At 40.9% G+C, this 14,220-nt stretch overlaps 1 protein-coding gene across 5 annotated transcripts in view; it reads left to right on the top strand.

The window, feature by feature from the left end:
- The window catches only part of LOC109465404 (DNA topoisomerase 2-alpha-like), a 31,194-nt gene extending 20,381 nt beyond the window's left edge, over positions 1 to 10,813 (top strand). For 3 of the 5 annotated variants that reach the window (XM_019762631.1, XM_019762633.1, XM_019762634.1), the window contains 13 exons: positions 741 to 936; positions 2,190 to 2,317; positions 3,053 to 3,268; positions 3,640 to 3,846; positions 4,474 to 4,615; positions 5,080 to 5,235; positions 5,708 to 5,870; positions 6,363 to 6,434; positions 7,088 to 7,212; positions 7,666 to 7,797; positions 8,183 to 8,311; positions 9,113 to 9,207; positions 9,699 to 10,813. In XM_019762631.1, the coding sequence (XP_019618190.1) occupies positions 741 to 936; positions 2,190 to 2,317; positions 3,053 to 3,268; positions 3,640 to 3,846; positions 4,474 to 4,615; positions 5,080 to 5,235; positions 5,708 to 5,870; positions 6,363 to 6,434; positions 7,088 to 7,212; positions 7,666 to 7,797; positions 8,183 to 8,311; positions 9,113 to 9,207; positions 9,699 to 9,854 (1,917 nt within the window). In that variant the 3' untranslated portion in view covers positions 9,855 to 10,813. Of the gene's footprint in view, positions 1 to 44; positions 95 to 740; positions 937 to 2,189; positions 2,318 to 3,052; positions 3,269 to 3,639; positions 3,847 to 4,473; positions 4,616 to 5,079; positions 5,236 to 5,707; positions 5,871 to 6,362; positions 6,435 to 7,087; positions 7,213 to 7,665; positions 7,798 to 8,182; positions 8,312 to 9,112; positions 9,208 to 9,698 lie in introns of all 5 variants that reach the window. The other 2 variants (XM_019762632.1, XM_019762635.1) reach the window with 2 other exon arrangements.
- Positions 10,814 to 14,220: the final 3,407 nt, after the last annotated feature.

A 14,220-nucleotide genomic window follows, 5' to 3' on the forward strand; every position in this document is an offset into this window, starting at 1 on the left:
GGTATCCATGACAGAAGAACAGCTGATGAAGGCTGAAGCAGCAGGACTACACAAAGTCTTCAAACTGCAGTCCAACCTGGCCAGCACCAACATGGTAAGGTCCCACAGCCTTCTCAAAACAAGCCAGCTACCGGCAAAAATCGCCACCTCAAATTTTTGTGCCGGCTACTTTCGTGTAAATTTTCAGAAAAACTCTGTAGCCTCCGTTACATTTTCTAACAAACTCCACCGGCTCATTTCTTCTGACAAACTGCAGACAATTTTTTGCTAGCTTTGTGGATCTGAAAACTGCTTCTTTCTAAGCCTCCTGTGCAGATTTTGTAGTGCATAAGTCAGCGTTTGCTTCTATGAGCGGCTAGAGTGGTCTTGTTCGAGTTGTATCTGCGGAGCTGTATCGCTCGAGCTAAGTGGAACTTGCTTCGTGAACTCATCAGTCTATAAGTATAACAGAAATTCAGCTTCCATGTCAGAAGTTTTTGAAATTTCTGTCATCAACAGTATGTATGGTTTTCTCAACTGGATTTTGTTCCTCATCCGTGAATAGTTTCATCAGGTTGGTAAGTCACTGAGTAAAGAGACTTTTTTTACACGACCAAGTCTTTTATTCAGCCGACGTTTCAGTGACCGTCTGTCATCTTCCTCAGGGCATTTATGTCTGGTTCACAATTTTGCATTGCAGCACAGGTGTCGCTGCTAACAGATGCATTCCCAAATGTACAATATTTACTATTTTCCTGTAGGTTCTGTTTGACCACAACGGCTGCCTGCGGACCTACAACAGTGTCCAGCAGATCCTGCAGGAGTTCTTTGACCTGCGGCTGGAGTGGTACACCAAGAGGAAGGACTGGGTCATGGGCATGCTAGAGGCCGAGGCCAGCAAGCTCAACAACCAGGGTCGCTTCATTCTGGAGAAGATCGAGGGGACACTCGTCATCGGTCAGTCAGATAACTCTGTTCATTCATTGTAATTAACTAATGGCAGTGCCGTGCACACAATAACCCTAACAACAACCAGGCTCGCTTCATTCTGGAGAAGATCGAGGGGAAACTCGTCATCGGTCAGTCAGATTTGTTGTACATATTGTAATTGTCATGAATCTGTATGTTCTGTTCGTACCTACATTGTATTTTTATGTATATGTAAGGTCAGCACAATTCAGCGGTCCATAATTTTTTGTGTGTACTGCTGCTAATTGCTGACTACTGTTTGAATGATAAAGAATAAAGAAACATAGCTCTGTTCATTCATTGTAATTAATTCATGGCAGACGACAACAAGGCTTCACCAAAATCATAAAATCATGGCAGAGCCATGAACGCATTAAGCCTAACAACAACCACCGTCACCATGGCATTGTATGTTTTCATTGTCGGTCTTGTTGTTCAAGTTATCCTGTAACAAACCGACTAAAAAGCAAACCCACTTAGTAGAGATAGGAAAGTTTAGATATTCGTTCAACAATGTGAAGATAATCTATCTTTTGTATCCAGATTGTCATTTGTAGTATTGGAAGATGCTGAAGTAATGTGTGAAGAGACTCTTTTTACACAACCAAGTCTTTTATTCATACATTGTACGTTTGGGAATGCATCTGTAGCAGTGACACCTGTACAATGTGAACCAGTCAGAATTGCCCTGAGGAAGGTGACAGACGGACACCGAAATGTCGGCTGAATAAAAGACTTGGTTGTAGAGCTGTGTACCTAAACAAATTTTAGGTACAGGTACAGGTACAGGTACACAGGTTTAGGTACAGGTCCGGACCTGAACCTGTACCTGAACAATTCGACCAATGTATATGCTCTTCTGAACTCCTGTAATAACTAGAAAAACATTGATATAGGTTTAATTTTTGTTTATGGAGAATGTTCAGATAAAATATAGGTAAAAGTAAAGATGTTTTTGTTTTCATGAACACACAGGGACCCATTGTTAACCAGCTATTTACACATTTGAGGTCACAAATAGGCATAAAATTGGTGTGAAATTGTTTAGGTACAGTACCGGTACTGAGGGATTAGGTATTTTGGACCTGTACCTAATCAATTTTTCCGGTACAGTATCGGTACTGCGTACCGGTACACAGCTCTACTTGGTTGTGTAAAAAGAGTCTCTTCATTCAGTGTCTTACCATCCTGATGAAACTATTCACGGATGCTGAAGTAGAGTTTGTTCTATCCCCGTACAGAGAACAAACCTAAGAGAGAGCTGATCCAGATGCTTCAGGCTCATGGGTACGACAGCGATCCCGTCAAGGCCTGGAAAGAGTCGCAGTCAGACAAGGACAAGCCTGATGACCTCCTGGATGCAGAGGAGGTTGGTCAGCTTTACAATTGTGTAGAAAGTGTGTAGTTTTTCCGAGAGGCATGAAATTATGATCTAGATAAGTATTCAACATCAGTTGTCTCTATACTATCCTATACAAAAATCTAAAGCTTGTAGTGGGCATTCTTTATAAAGTTTTCAGTCATATTTAATGAACTCATTGACAAAATACCCATCACAGTGGAGTACTCTTAAACTGAAAGCTATAGTACCAGATAGCTTTTTTTTAGATGAGGAAAAGCTGTTGTTTTGTTACCTTGGATGTACAGTACAGTACAGTAAAGAGTTAATCCATAATGTCAAGCAGGTTTGTTTGTCTTGTAAAACAAGGGTAGTAGAAATGTAGCATCTTTACCTGTCTGAAGTCAATTCTGTTTTATGTTCATCTTTTCATCTCTCTTTCCATCTTCCTGCTATTCACATGGAATGCAGGTGTTCTACCCAAGGGTACAAAATTTCGTTATCTCTTTATTGTCCTGATCTATCTACTGAAAAAATGTTCACGAAATTTGCAACACCTGAAATTTGTTAGAAACTTTTAGAATCCACCATGAAAGTGGAATTATTTGTATCTTGATGATAATTGATAGCTAAAATCATGTAAATATTCAGTAATAGTATGTACTGCGCAATTCCTATAATAATATGAACCACAGAGCTCTACAACTATTTCTTTGAAACCTTAGCAGATTTGCTTAACCCTTGTTTGCCATTGCTGCCCAACAGGAGGAAGGTGAGAGCATTGCGTCCTCCACAGCGTCCCGCAGCGGTCCAGACTACAACTACCTCCTGGGCATGCCTCTCTGGAACCTGTCCAAGGAGAAGAAGGAGGAGCTCCTTAAGCAGCAGAGGGAGAAGGGAAAGGAGCTGGTGGACCTGCGACACAAGACGCCCAGCGACTTGTGGAAGGACGACTTGAACGAGTTCGTCGAAGAGCTCGAGGTAATTTCTCTCTTTTAGTCCTTCTTCAAAGGACAAGATGATACATATAGTCTGGACTAAGAGGTTGGGAGTTCGAATCTCGGCTGATGTCGCTCACCCGACATGCAGGCTACTGTTTAGGGTCGTAGTCCTTCGGATGGGACGTTAAGCCATGGTCCACTGTTCATTGTGCTTGTCGAAAGGAGCTAGCCAAGGGTAATTTCCCTGGTACAAAGAACCTGTAAATACTGTACATAGCGTCTGTTTTCTCTGTCACAACCAGTGGAAGATTAGCTCTTCAATGAGCTAAACAGGTTCGAGATCACTTCCACTTTCTCAGTTTCATTTATCCAGTTTCCTTCTGTAAAAAAAATACTGTTTTGTGTTTGTAGAGAGTAGAGCAGCAGGAGAGAGAAGACGAGCAGTCGTCTGGGAAAATCAAGGCGAAGGATCCGAAGGGGAAGAACAAGCGCACCGCGGCCGTGAAGCACGAGTACAAACCCTCGCCCGTCGGGAGGCGCGTCATTCCTGTCATCGACGCTGCCATGAAGAAAGCTGCGGCCAGTAAAGCAGCGCAGGCGGAGAAGAAGAGAGTCAAGGTCAGTGGTTCGAATAATTCTGTGAATAGTTTCATCAGGTTGGTAAGACACTGAGTAAAGAGACTCTTTTTACACAACCAAGTGTTTTTATTCAGGCACAGTGCAATGTGAACCAGTCAGAATTGCCCTGAGGAAGGTGACAGGCGGTCACCAAAACGTCGGCTGAATAAAAGACTTGGTTGTGTAAAAATAGTCTCTTCACTCAGTTCTAGAAGTAATTCTTTTCAGTGTTCTGCAATATTGCAGATGAGTCAAAATTTTGTTCCGCAATTTGGAAACACTTTATATATGTTATATTGTTGTATTGTTGCAAAATACACACTGTCAAGCCTCCATACCACAACCTTCTCAGCGTAATAATGCAAAATATATTGCAGATTGTAGGATTTTCCTTCTGCAATATTGTAAATCTCTGCAAAATGCAGATGGGTATTTCGAACACTGAAGGTACTGTTATTTGGTAACCAGCACTGGTGTAATGCAAGGATTTTTCTGTTACAGACAGTTTGAAGTTAGAAGGAACAATTATGGTTCAACCGTTGATCATGTGTCAATGATTAGGATAGTTTCAGTTTGAAAGGTAGATGTGCCTTGTAAACATGTATTTGTATGTTTTTGTTTCCACAGAAAGAGCAGGCCAGTGACAAAGCCTCGGAGATGGGAGACTCCAGCTTTGGGAAAGATGAGGATGAGTTTGGGTTTAAGGCAGCTGCCAAGGAGCTTTCTCTGGCTGAGAGGGTAGCCAAGAAGACCAAGGCTGGACTAGGAGGTAACTGTACATAAATATCCATACCCAATTGTCTGATATAGAATTACTCTGATAAAGATGACTCTAGCTCTAAGCCAGTGAACCAAACAATGAAACATGTTTTTTTTAAGAGTTCAAAAGTAAAAATGAACATGGTCCTGGTCTAATGGCTACTTTTGTATTGAATCCTTTTCTATTCATTTTACAGGAGGCAAGTCTAAAGATGACTCTAGCTCTAAGCCAGTGAACCAAACAATGAAACATGTTTTTTTAAGAGTTCAAAAGTAAAAATGAACATGGTCCTGGTCTAATGGCTACTTTTGTAATGAATGCTTTTTAATTAATGAATAAATGAATCTTTATTCAACTTGCACACTTGCATAGCCTGAATTGTGTTGAATTTACAAAGTTTAACTTTAAAATATACATACTAAGTATTAAAAGCATTTTCAGTTATTGACATTAATTTTCTATTCATTTTACAGGAGGCAAGTCTAAACAGTCCACTCTGAACTTCAAACCTGCGGCCAAGAGGCCAAAGTGGCTGGACGAGGACTCGGACGGGTCAGACGGTGACGGGTCTGACCACAACATGGACGTCGTGGTCGAGCCGCGGGAAAAGGCACCCAGGAGAGCTGCAGGTAGTGTTCTTTTAAATGATTCTACAAAGGACATTACTGTTGCCTTTAACTGTTGATTTCGACTGAGTAGTACATTTGTAGTAACATAACTTATAAGCGGCGTCGTGTGGCGTGGATAGAGCGGTCAGCGCTCAGACAAGGAGACGGATGCCCAAGTGTGTGGGTCTCAGATTCGCAACCTGTTATTCACCTTAAACAAATCCACGCGAAGGCCACCGTGTCAACTGTAACCCTCACTCAGGTGTAGGGACTGACACAGTCAACCTACTCTGAAAATCTGTATCTGTATATCTGTACATGAATTTGTATCTGTGCATGAATAATTATTTTGTATCTGTACATGAATCTGTTTCTGATTGCAAATAAAGATATTGAGTGATTGCCATTAGAATGTAATACAGTATGCTGGAGTTCGACCAACAATCTATGCACCTCCATACATATTTACATCAACTACTGCATCATGTTGCAGCTGCTACGGCCAAAAAGTACATCAGTGATGAAGAGAATGAAGACGACAGCTGGGCTCCCGCTGGTGCTAAAGATGACGACGATGATTCCTTTAAGATCTCTGATGATGATGATGATGACTTCGCCCCCAAGCCAAAGAAAAAGGCTGCTCCAAAAAAACCAAAGTAAGTTAAACTTTTCCTTTATTAACACGGATTAAGGATTCTTATAAAACTTATAAAGGTCTAAAGAGTAAGATTTAAGGGCCTAAGGACTGCATTAGCCTGGGTGCCATCCTATTTGTATGCCGGGGCTCCTATACTCCCAAGAAAAAGTCTGGAGACGGTTACATCTGAACCAGCTGGAAATTGAATATTCGGTCAGATTTTGGCCGGGTGTGCTGATTGGTCCCTTCTGTCTTGTTCAATATTTCTTAGGGGGGAGTATGGGAGCCCAGGCGTACAAATAGGATTGCACCCAGGCTAGGACTGCATTACATGTACATATCATTTTCTTCACAGTATGTTGCCTAACTGTACATTAAGTGCTATAAAACAAGCATATGAAAAAGTACCAAGGTGTTTCACCTTTTTCTTCATCACTCCAAGTTTCCTCCTGAGTTTTCTCTGCTGTGATGTAGTTATCCAAACTGTGCATGATTGTTACACGACTCGCAGGATTCTTGATAGTGAGGATGATGACAGTGATGAGTACAGCCCTGAGCCCAAGCCTCAGAAAAAACCTGCCAAGTGAGTTGGAACAGCAACACACAAAAAAAGTGCACCACATGATTTGGTGGTGGTTTTTACACTTACTCTTGCACACTCAAAGCACTAACTGGTGAATTTGGTGTTGGTAAAGTTTATACTTATATTATAGTAAGGGTTTGTTAGATCAATATTTCTTATGATGAACTTCATTCTGTGATGTTGCTACTTGTGCTCTACTGGTGTGCAAATAACATTGTTGGTTTCCTAAAATGTGTGCTTTCTTTTCACAGTTTGATTCTGACTTGTACATTCCTATACAGGTTTTGTGCTACATAATTTAAGGCAGTATGTGTTAATTATGTTTACCGAAACTGTTTTTACTACGTTTCTTCTTCCTCTTTCTCTTCTGTTCCAAACACTAACCTCTGACCTGACCAATGACATGATTTGTTGATGTCTATCACCATGGTGACTGGTGTTAGGTTACATAATGTTTCAAATTCATGGTCTGCTCTACTCCTGTCACCATATATTTGTAGTACATGTATGTGAATGTGTTTGAGTAAAAATTAACAGAGCAGACCATGTGCGAAGGTAAACATGATGCATTTGCTTTGCAAATGTTACTTCTCTAGTTTGATATATGACACATGACACAAACAGAGCTGTAAACAAGTCTTATTCCTCCGCAGGGTAACAAAACCACCCCCAGCTCCCAGACCTGACCCTGAACCCATGTTTGGTGACAGCGGCTCGGAGGCAGTGTCTATCCCTGACATCCCTGACTCAGAACCAGAGACAAGACCGGTGGAGTCAGGTAAAAATCTCTCTGTCAACAACTAACCTTTACTGGTACCATCACAGCAACAGTTGACTCTACTTGTCTGAGGCCAGATATGATTCTGCTTACCATTGTTTTTGCTACGTTTCTTCTTCTTCCCCAAACCAAAAAGGTCAATGACCTGAACCTGACTGTCTGTTACCATGTTGACTAGTGTTGGGTTACAGTCTTACAGCAGGAGGGATTTAGACTCCTGTCTGACTCTGACCATATATATGAATGTGTTTGAGTAAGAATTAACAGAGCAGACCATATGCAAAGGTAAACATTATGCATTTGCTTTGCAATACAGTTATTAAAAGGATCCTATGTTTCCAGTTCTATGTTTAGGATTGTGTAGCTTTCTGTGCAGCATACTAGTACTCTGTAGAAATGTATTTGAAGCCTAAATCTTAAAATATCATAAAATTTAATTGTTTCCCCCCACAGATGGTGAAGGACCAGTGATGATCGACAGCGACTCGAGCACTGCAGCCAACGGGAAGACTAAGAAAGCACCTGCCAAGAAAGCTGCCGGAAATGGAAAAGCACCAGCTAAGAAGGCTCCAAAGAAGACCAAAGGTAGGATTGGGTAGAACGTACTGTGCGTGTTTTTCACGATTTTCATTGAATGTTTTGTCGACATTGCATCACAATTTTGCCCGGGACGTCATCTTTAAATACACGTATGTAACCTTAAAAGAGAAGTGTTATGCACAATACATTATGGGTTTTGCAAAGGCATAGTATATCCAGCCAACGTGCTAGGATTCAACTAAAATCAGGAAAAACATGCCAGTAATACATTATGAAACAGAATCTGTATTATTGACGAGAAAAGAGTCTCTACCTCTTTGTGCTTGAAATCAGCTATCTTCTGCTGTCTAATGGCAAGACAAAAATTGAAGGCTTGAAATGTGATAGTTTATTTTATTGATGCATTATTTTGTGTGCTGCTTTCCTACAGAACCAGATGCCAACCAGCCGAGCATATTTGATGCCATAGTTAAGGCCAAAGCCAAGAAACCTGCTCCTAAGAGGAAGAAGGTGACTTCAGACTCCGACTCTGATGCGCCTGCTGCAAAACCGAAGAAAGGTGAATTCCCAGTGTGTTCAAATCAGGCCACACCAAGTTAATTTTAAGGATGACATCCTCTGAAGACGCCCAAACTAGTGTGTGTGGGCAAATAAAAAAGAAATTTTGCCAAAAATAAAAATGCTACCAAACCATAGGAATACCAAGGAGCTTTCGTCACTCCTTGGGAATAGAAAGCTAGTATTGTGAATTGCTGCATTACATAGCGACGTATACGACAAGCCGGCACACGCTAGCTTTTTGTGGAATTTATGAATCAGCACTAAATCACTGTAGGTATGTTCTGTGCGTATGTACTGTACGTATGTACTGAGTTCAGGCGAAAATGTCATGCACAGAATTAAGTCAGTATGGCCCAACAGGGGAACCTTTGAAAAAAAATTGTAGGAGTAGTGAATTTCTGTTACTAAATACACATGTATGTTCAGAAGAGGGAAAGACTTTTCATCCTAGAACCTGCATGTTTTCATGTTTCCAGTCGGTCAATCAGAGTTATCCCGTATTTCTGTATATTTTTACAGGATGCGCATGTATATAAATGACCTAGATTTTTAGGTGGTAGAGCTATATAGCCTTGGTCACTTTGACTTGACTTTATTATGATCCACATGTAGCGTACAAACTGTAGCTATTCTTCCTGTCGTCCATTCTGACATGTACACACATACGACAAACAGGGAATATATCAAACATAAACTAACAGTAGCAAAAATACTTACACACAGCATCTATAATACATCATTACAAGCCATCATTACAATATTTAGCCTATTTATACTCTTGTTTGTTCTTATATTTCAGCAGCAGCAAAGAAACCTGCCAAGAAGAAGCCGATTGACGACTTCATCAGCGATGAGTCTGACAGCTCTGCCAAGCCAAAGAAAGCGCCAAAGAAGGTAAAGCATCCAAACAAGCTTTTGTTTAAAAACAAGATTGTGGGTAAAACTGTTACAAAATTTCGGTGGTGGACAAGTTGTGAAAAATACTGGAATGTAGATAATTACTGAACAATTTGTGGCTTTCCTGTTTTTGTAGCAGCTCTTGAAAGTTTTTTTTTGTTCAGCCCTGACTGATGTATAGACCGGTGCAATAGCTCAATTGGTAACGGTAGAGTGCTCGCTTTGTAACCGGGAGGTCATGAGTTCAAAACCTTGGCCTGGCCGGCTCTGCTTAGCACTTACAAATGTAGCACATATGAGAAAGAGTGTGGGAAGGTCAAACACAGCACTACCAGCGGACCAGCCCCCTGCTGTAGTGCCCTGCACAATTGTGTGGCGCCCAAGGGCTACAGAAATGGAGATGGGCACCACACTACGCTCAGCATAAGAGCACGGAAGATCTTCTTCTGATGACTGATGTACGCTTTTTTTCCTCCCCACAAACACAGAAGTCCAAGAAGGCTGCGTACAGTGATGACGATGACGACAGTTTTGCTGCCGACGATTTCGAGGCGATGCCGGTCGCACCACGGGCACGTTCTGGCCGGAACGCAGCTTCCAAAGCCAAGTACACCTACTCCAGTGATGACGATGATGACTATTGAAGAGACCTGTGCCCATCTTATTTATCTGTTGGTTGTGCCTCTAGCAGATGTATTAAACAACGGTTGTCGTGATATTTTCTACGCAATCAAGATATACAGATCCCTGCTTTGGCCATGAAAACATTTTCTTGTATCTTCAGAGTAGCTTTTGGTAAAAGTAGTCAACATAAGAAAGAAGTAATGAGAATTTGTTGTGACTACACACATAGTGTGGAAAAATTTTCATGTTTCTGTTTGATGTAAAAACGTCTTCTGTCCTTTTTTATATTCCCTTTGTCTTGAATTCTTGTTCCAATATTCTGTCATTACCTTAATTAGCTTGTAGTTATTTTCATGGACTTTTGCATAGCTGAATGTTGTTTTTTTTCAAATGTGGAAATGCAAGATTAGATTCAAGTGTCAAAATTTACACGAAAGAGGAACAGGTATTGTTTTAGAAGTTATTGTACCACAATCTTTTACATGTATACCTCTGTCCTCTTTTCTTCTTAACATAGTTGATAAAGTCCTGTCTTTTTAGCAAGCTTAATGATTTCAGAATTTCCAAAGCCACTAGACACATGTACATACTATTACTATTAGACTCTATGCATTTCATATCTAGAATTTTGAATGATCTGTCCACATGATTTTCTTGTACCTTTTCCATTTTCAACATTCAGTGTTTTTCATAAGGTAGTATTATACATTTATATCTCTATGTGTTAGCAGTATAGTATATACTGTACATATGATAATAGTGCAGTGAAGTCATTTTGAGTGTGTTGTTTTTTTCTACACTATGAAAAGAGAACTTCATAAGATGAAGAAAAGACATTCACAGCCTAGTTTTGATCTTTCAGCTTCTATCTAGAGTTAGAGGTTTATGATGAGAGTTAGTAGTTGCCAATATTCCTGTCTGTTAACATTCCATTTCTTCCTATTTGTGTAAATAAAGGAAAATATTCCAAGACTTTTAACAAAGGTGGTCCTCTGTTGTTTTTTTTTCTTTATAGTACTCTAGTCGGCTTACAGAAATAGGAACTTGACTTCACTAAGCTTTTAAACCGATGGAAAAATAAGACTTGAGCACTTTAGTATTACTTTTTGACAGAAAACCTGGTGTGAGCAGCTCAAGTCAAGAGAAAAAAATGTAAAAAGAATTATTTCGTGCAGTATATCTGAATAATCGACTATCTTACTCTTCCAGTCAGAAAGAAACCCTTCTATAATTCTGAGGCGTTAAAATAGCCATGGAGCAAAAGCGCCCCCAAGCGGCAAAACAATCACTGCAGCAATTGGAGCAGTTCGGCGAACGTTTGGGGTGCAGTCATACATCAAACTGCTAGGGCTCGCTTTTGATCCATGCACTTCACCTTCGCAACCCGTTAGTTCTCAGCCTGGAATACAGTCCTTTCGCGGGTTCATTAGGCTGTCGCGGCCCTAACACCGGCTGGCGTAACTACGTACTCGGTAGGAGTTTTGCACGGTTGCCGTGAAACTCCCACCGCGGCAAAGCTCACAACGGGTGCCGACGCAAATTTCCGTCTCGTAAACGGTCGTCGCCTTTCCGAACGGTCGTCGCCTTTTCTCAGAGCGGTCTGAGAAAAGGTGACGACCGTTCATAAAGGCGATGACCGCTCTGAGAAAAGGCGACGACCGTTCGGAAAGGCGACGACCGTTCGGAAAGGCGACGACCGTTTATATCTGCGGTGCCGACACTCCGACCGGTTGTTGAAGCCGGGCGGCGAAGAGCCCCGAAGTTGGCTGAACGCCAACCACCTGTAGAAAGCCGCCGCGTTGAGAAAAGGAGCACACGTCAGTGTCACAAGATGCCAGTGACGATCACGCAAGTCTGTCAGTAAACGAGGTGTCAAATAAAGTCAAAGGTTGGAAACCTGCAACCCTGGATGCCTCTCCGTACCGCGGGGCCAGGCCGGTTTGCTAGCGAAAATAGCCCGGCCAACGGAGTACAGTGGGACGGCGTATCCCCCGAGCGCCGGGCCGGTTTGATTCGAGTACGGCCCGGCTTTTGTCGCTAGCTGGCCGAGCAGAAATCGCCCTTGCCCCACGGTAATCTCCAGGGTAGAGGAAGGGCACATCTTCCAACCTCTATTTGCAAAATGTACCCTATTAAAGACATTAAAGCGTCCGAACCCGTAGACCGGCTCCCTCCCAACGACCGTCGGGCCCACTGACGATCCAGCCCGCCGAGGACACCCGGCTTATCCCCCGGCTACTACGCCTCCCCGTCAAATGCAGCTGTGGAAAGTTTGTGTCATGAATGTTTGTGTTATTTGTGATAGAAATTAGGCAACCCTGGCTCAGTATTTATTGTATTCCACGATAATATGAGCGCTATAGCCGGCTAGCCGATTCCTGTTAGTGTTATGGCGGCGGCTTCACCACGGTCTCTCAGAAAATTGTGCGTTCTGCAAACTCGGAGACCGTGAGCTCACCAAAAAAATACGACAAAAACTTCAACGTAAGGCTTTAAGTGTCGGGGGTATTTTTAGACAATTTAAAACTTACGACAAAACCGTAGAAAAGTTATTGAAAATGCCAAGCAGTATCTAGAAAAATAAACATTTGTGCTTCAATCAAGTAAAGTTGGTAACCCCCAAGAGACCCTAATTTCGGCCGTCAAACCCGGAAGTGAGAAAACGAGACCACCTGTAACAGTTAGCAGATTTAGCCCACTCGCGGATTCAGGCGATTTGGGAATGGCCAAACCTCGGAGGCTCGTAAGGGGGTTTCAACTTTTTTCAGAATAATTCATTTTATGACTTTGTCAATGTGTTTACACACCGAAAACTAATCGTTTATTATTTTGTGGGATTTTTGCAAAATGATCAGCTACAATATATTGAAATTCTAGTAATTTTTGAGGCTAGAAAAATATAATATTGGGGAAGTGATTTTCGTGTATCTTCTTCCTAGGATTGATTCTGTTTGACAAATACATATATAGATACAAAGAATGACTCATTTTACACATCATACTGCAGTGTTTCTGTACATTTATCAATTTTTAAAATGTTTTATAACTTTACCAATTTCCAAACTCGGCAACCGGCTATAAAATAGATTGGCGAATGACTCACATTCAAATATCCTATTATGGAAGAATCCAACCTTTCCATCCTGAACAGGAATACACATTTCACGAAAAAACGATGTAATATACTAATTCATGAGGTCAACACATACATGTAATTGCCATTTAGGCTTACTAATATTTCCCGGGAAATGTTATCTCTGTTTATGAATATATCTATATTCTCTACAACACCAGGTAGGACCAAGATAGTAGCATGAACTGATAGCAAATGAATGTTAATGAACATCAAGTAAAATTGAGTGTTTCTTGTTGGAATGTAGATATATGACATGACATGTTAGCTGATTAATGTAAGCCGATTAACACCAACCTTGTGTAACATCCAGGATTACTAATAAAGCCGCAGCTTTCACTAAAAATCTACTTGTCCTCATCAGAAGTCTTCTTGGCTCCTGCTGACAGATAGGGAAATACTGAGACTACATTATGGGATTGTGAACATTAAATATTTTGGCTGTAATAATATTCCATATGATGATGTAAAACAATCCTAAGTGCAAAAGGATTGACTATAGATCTGTTTTCATTTTTGAGACAGTTGCACCCCTATAGTACTCTCCAAGCAGAGGTTTGGGGTTGTTTTTAGCATGTTTTTAGGCTTTTTCTATCAGGGTTTCTCTTTTGCACTGGATTTTTTTCCCACCAAACCAAAACATGGGTTTAGTTTGGTGGAAAAAAAATCCAGTGCAAAAGAGAAACCCTGATAAAAAAGCCTAAAAATAACCCAAAACCCAAACCTCTGCTTGGAGAGTACCCCTATAGCAGTTATTCAATACAGCATATACACCATATATACCTGTAAATGCCTTTGTTAATTATGACAACTGAAGAGTTCACCTAAAAAGAAGAGACGCAATGTAGGTGTTGCACTTGCAATCTTATACGGGAATATATCAAAATACACTGGTGAGGAGTATAAAAGTTTCAAAGAGACAAAAAAAAATATTAGTTCTAAAATACAAAATACTGATACAAGAACCTAGCAATCATTTGGCACTTACGTCGTAGTAAGGCAGTTATTAAGAATTAGCGTTTTGGGAAATGAAAGAAATTCATATCATACATCATGTTATTATTAAGGCACTGTTATGTCTCAGAAGTACACTGAAACATGCAGCTTTTGGCTCAGAAGTAGAAATAACAGTAGTCATACAGTTTTGTAATTTGAGTATTGCAAAATTCCAGGCTGGTTATAAAAATAGCTTATGTTCACTGTTCATAGTCATAAATATTGTATGAGGATGCCTAGCACTTAGCACCAGTAGT

This window comes from Branchiostoma belcheri, unplaced genomic scaffold, assembly GCF_001625305.1.
Source record: "Branchiostoma belcheri isolate BF01 breed outbred unplaced genomic scaffold, Haploidv18h27 scaffold15, whole genome shotgun sequence".
NCBI classification, from domain to species: Eukaryota; Metazoa; Chordata; class Leptocardii; order Amphioxiformes; family Branchiostomatidae; genus Branchiostoma; species Branchiostoma belcheri.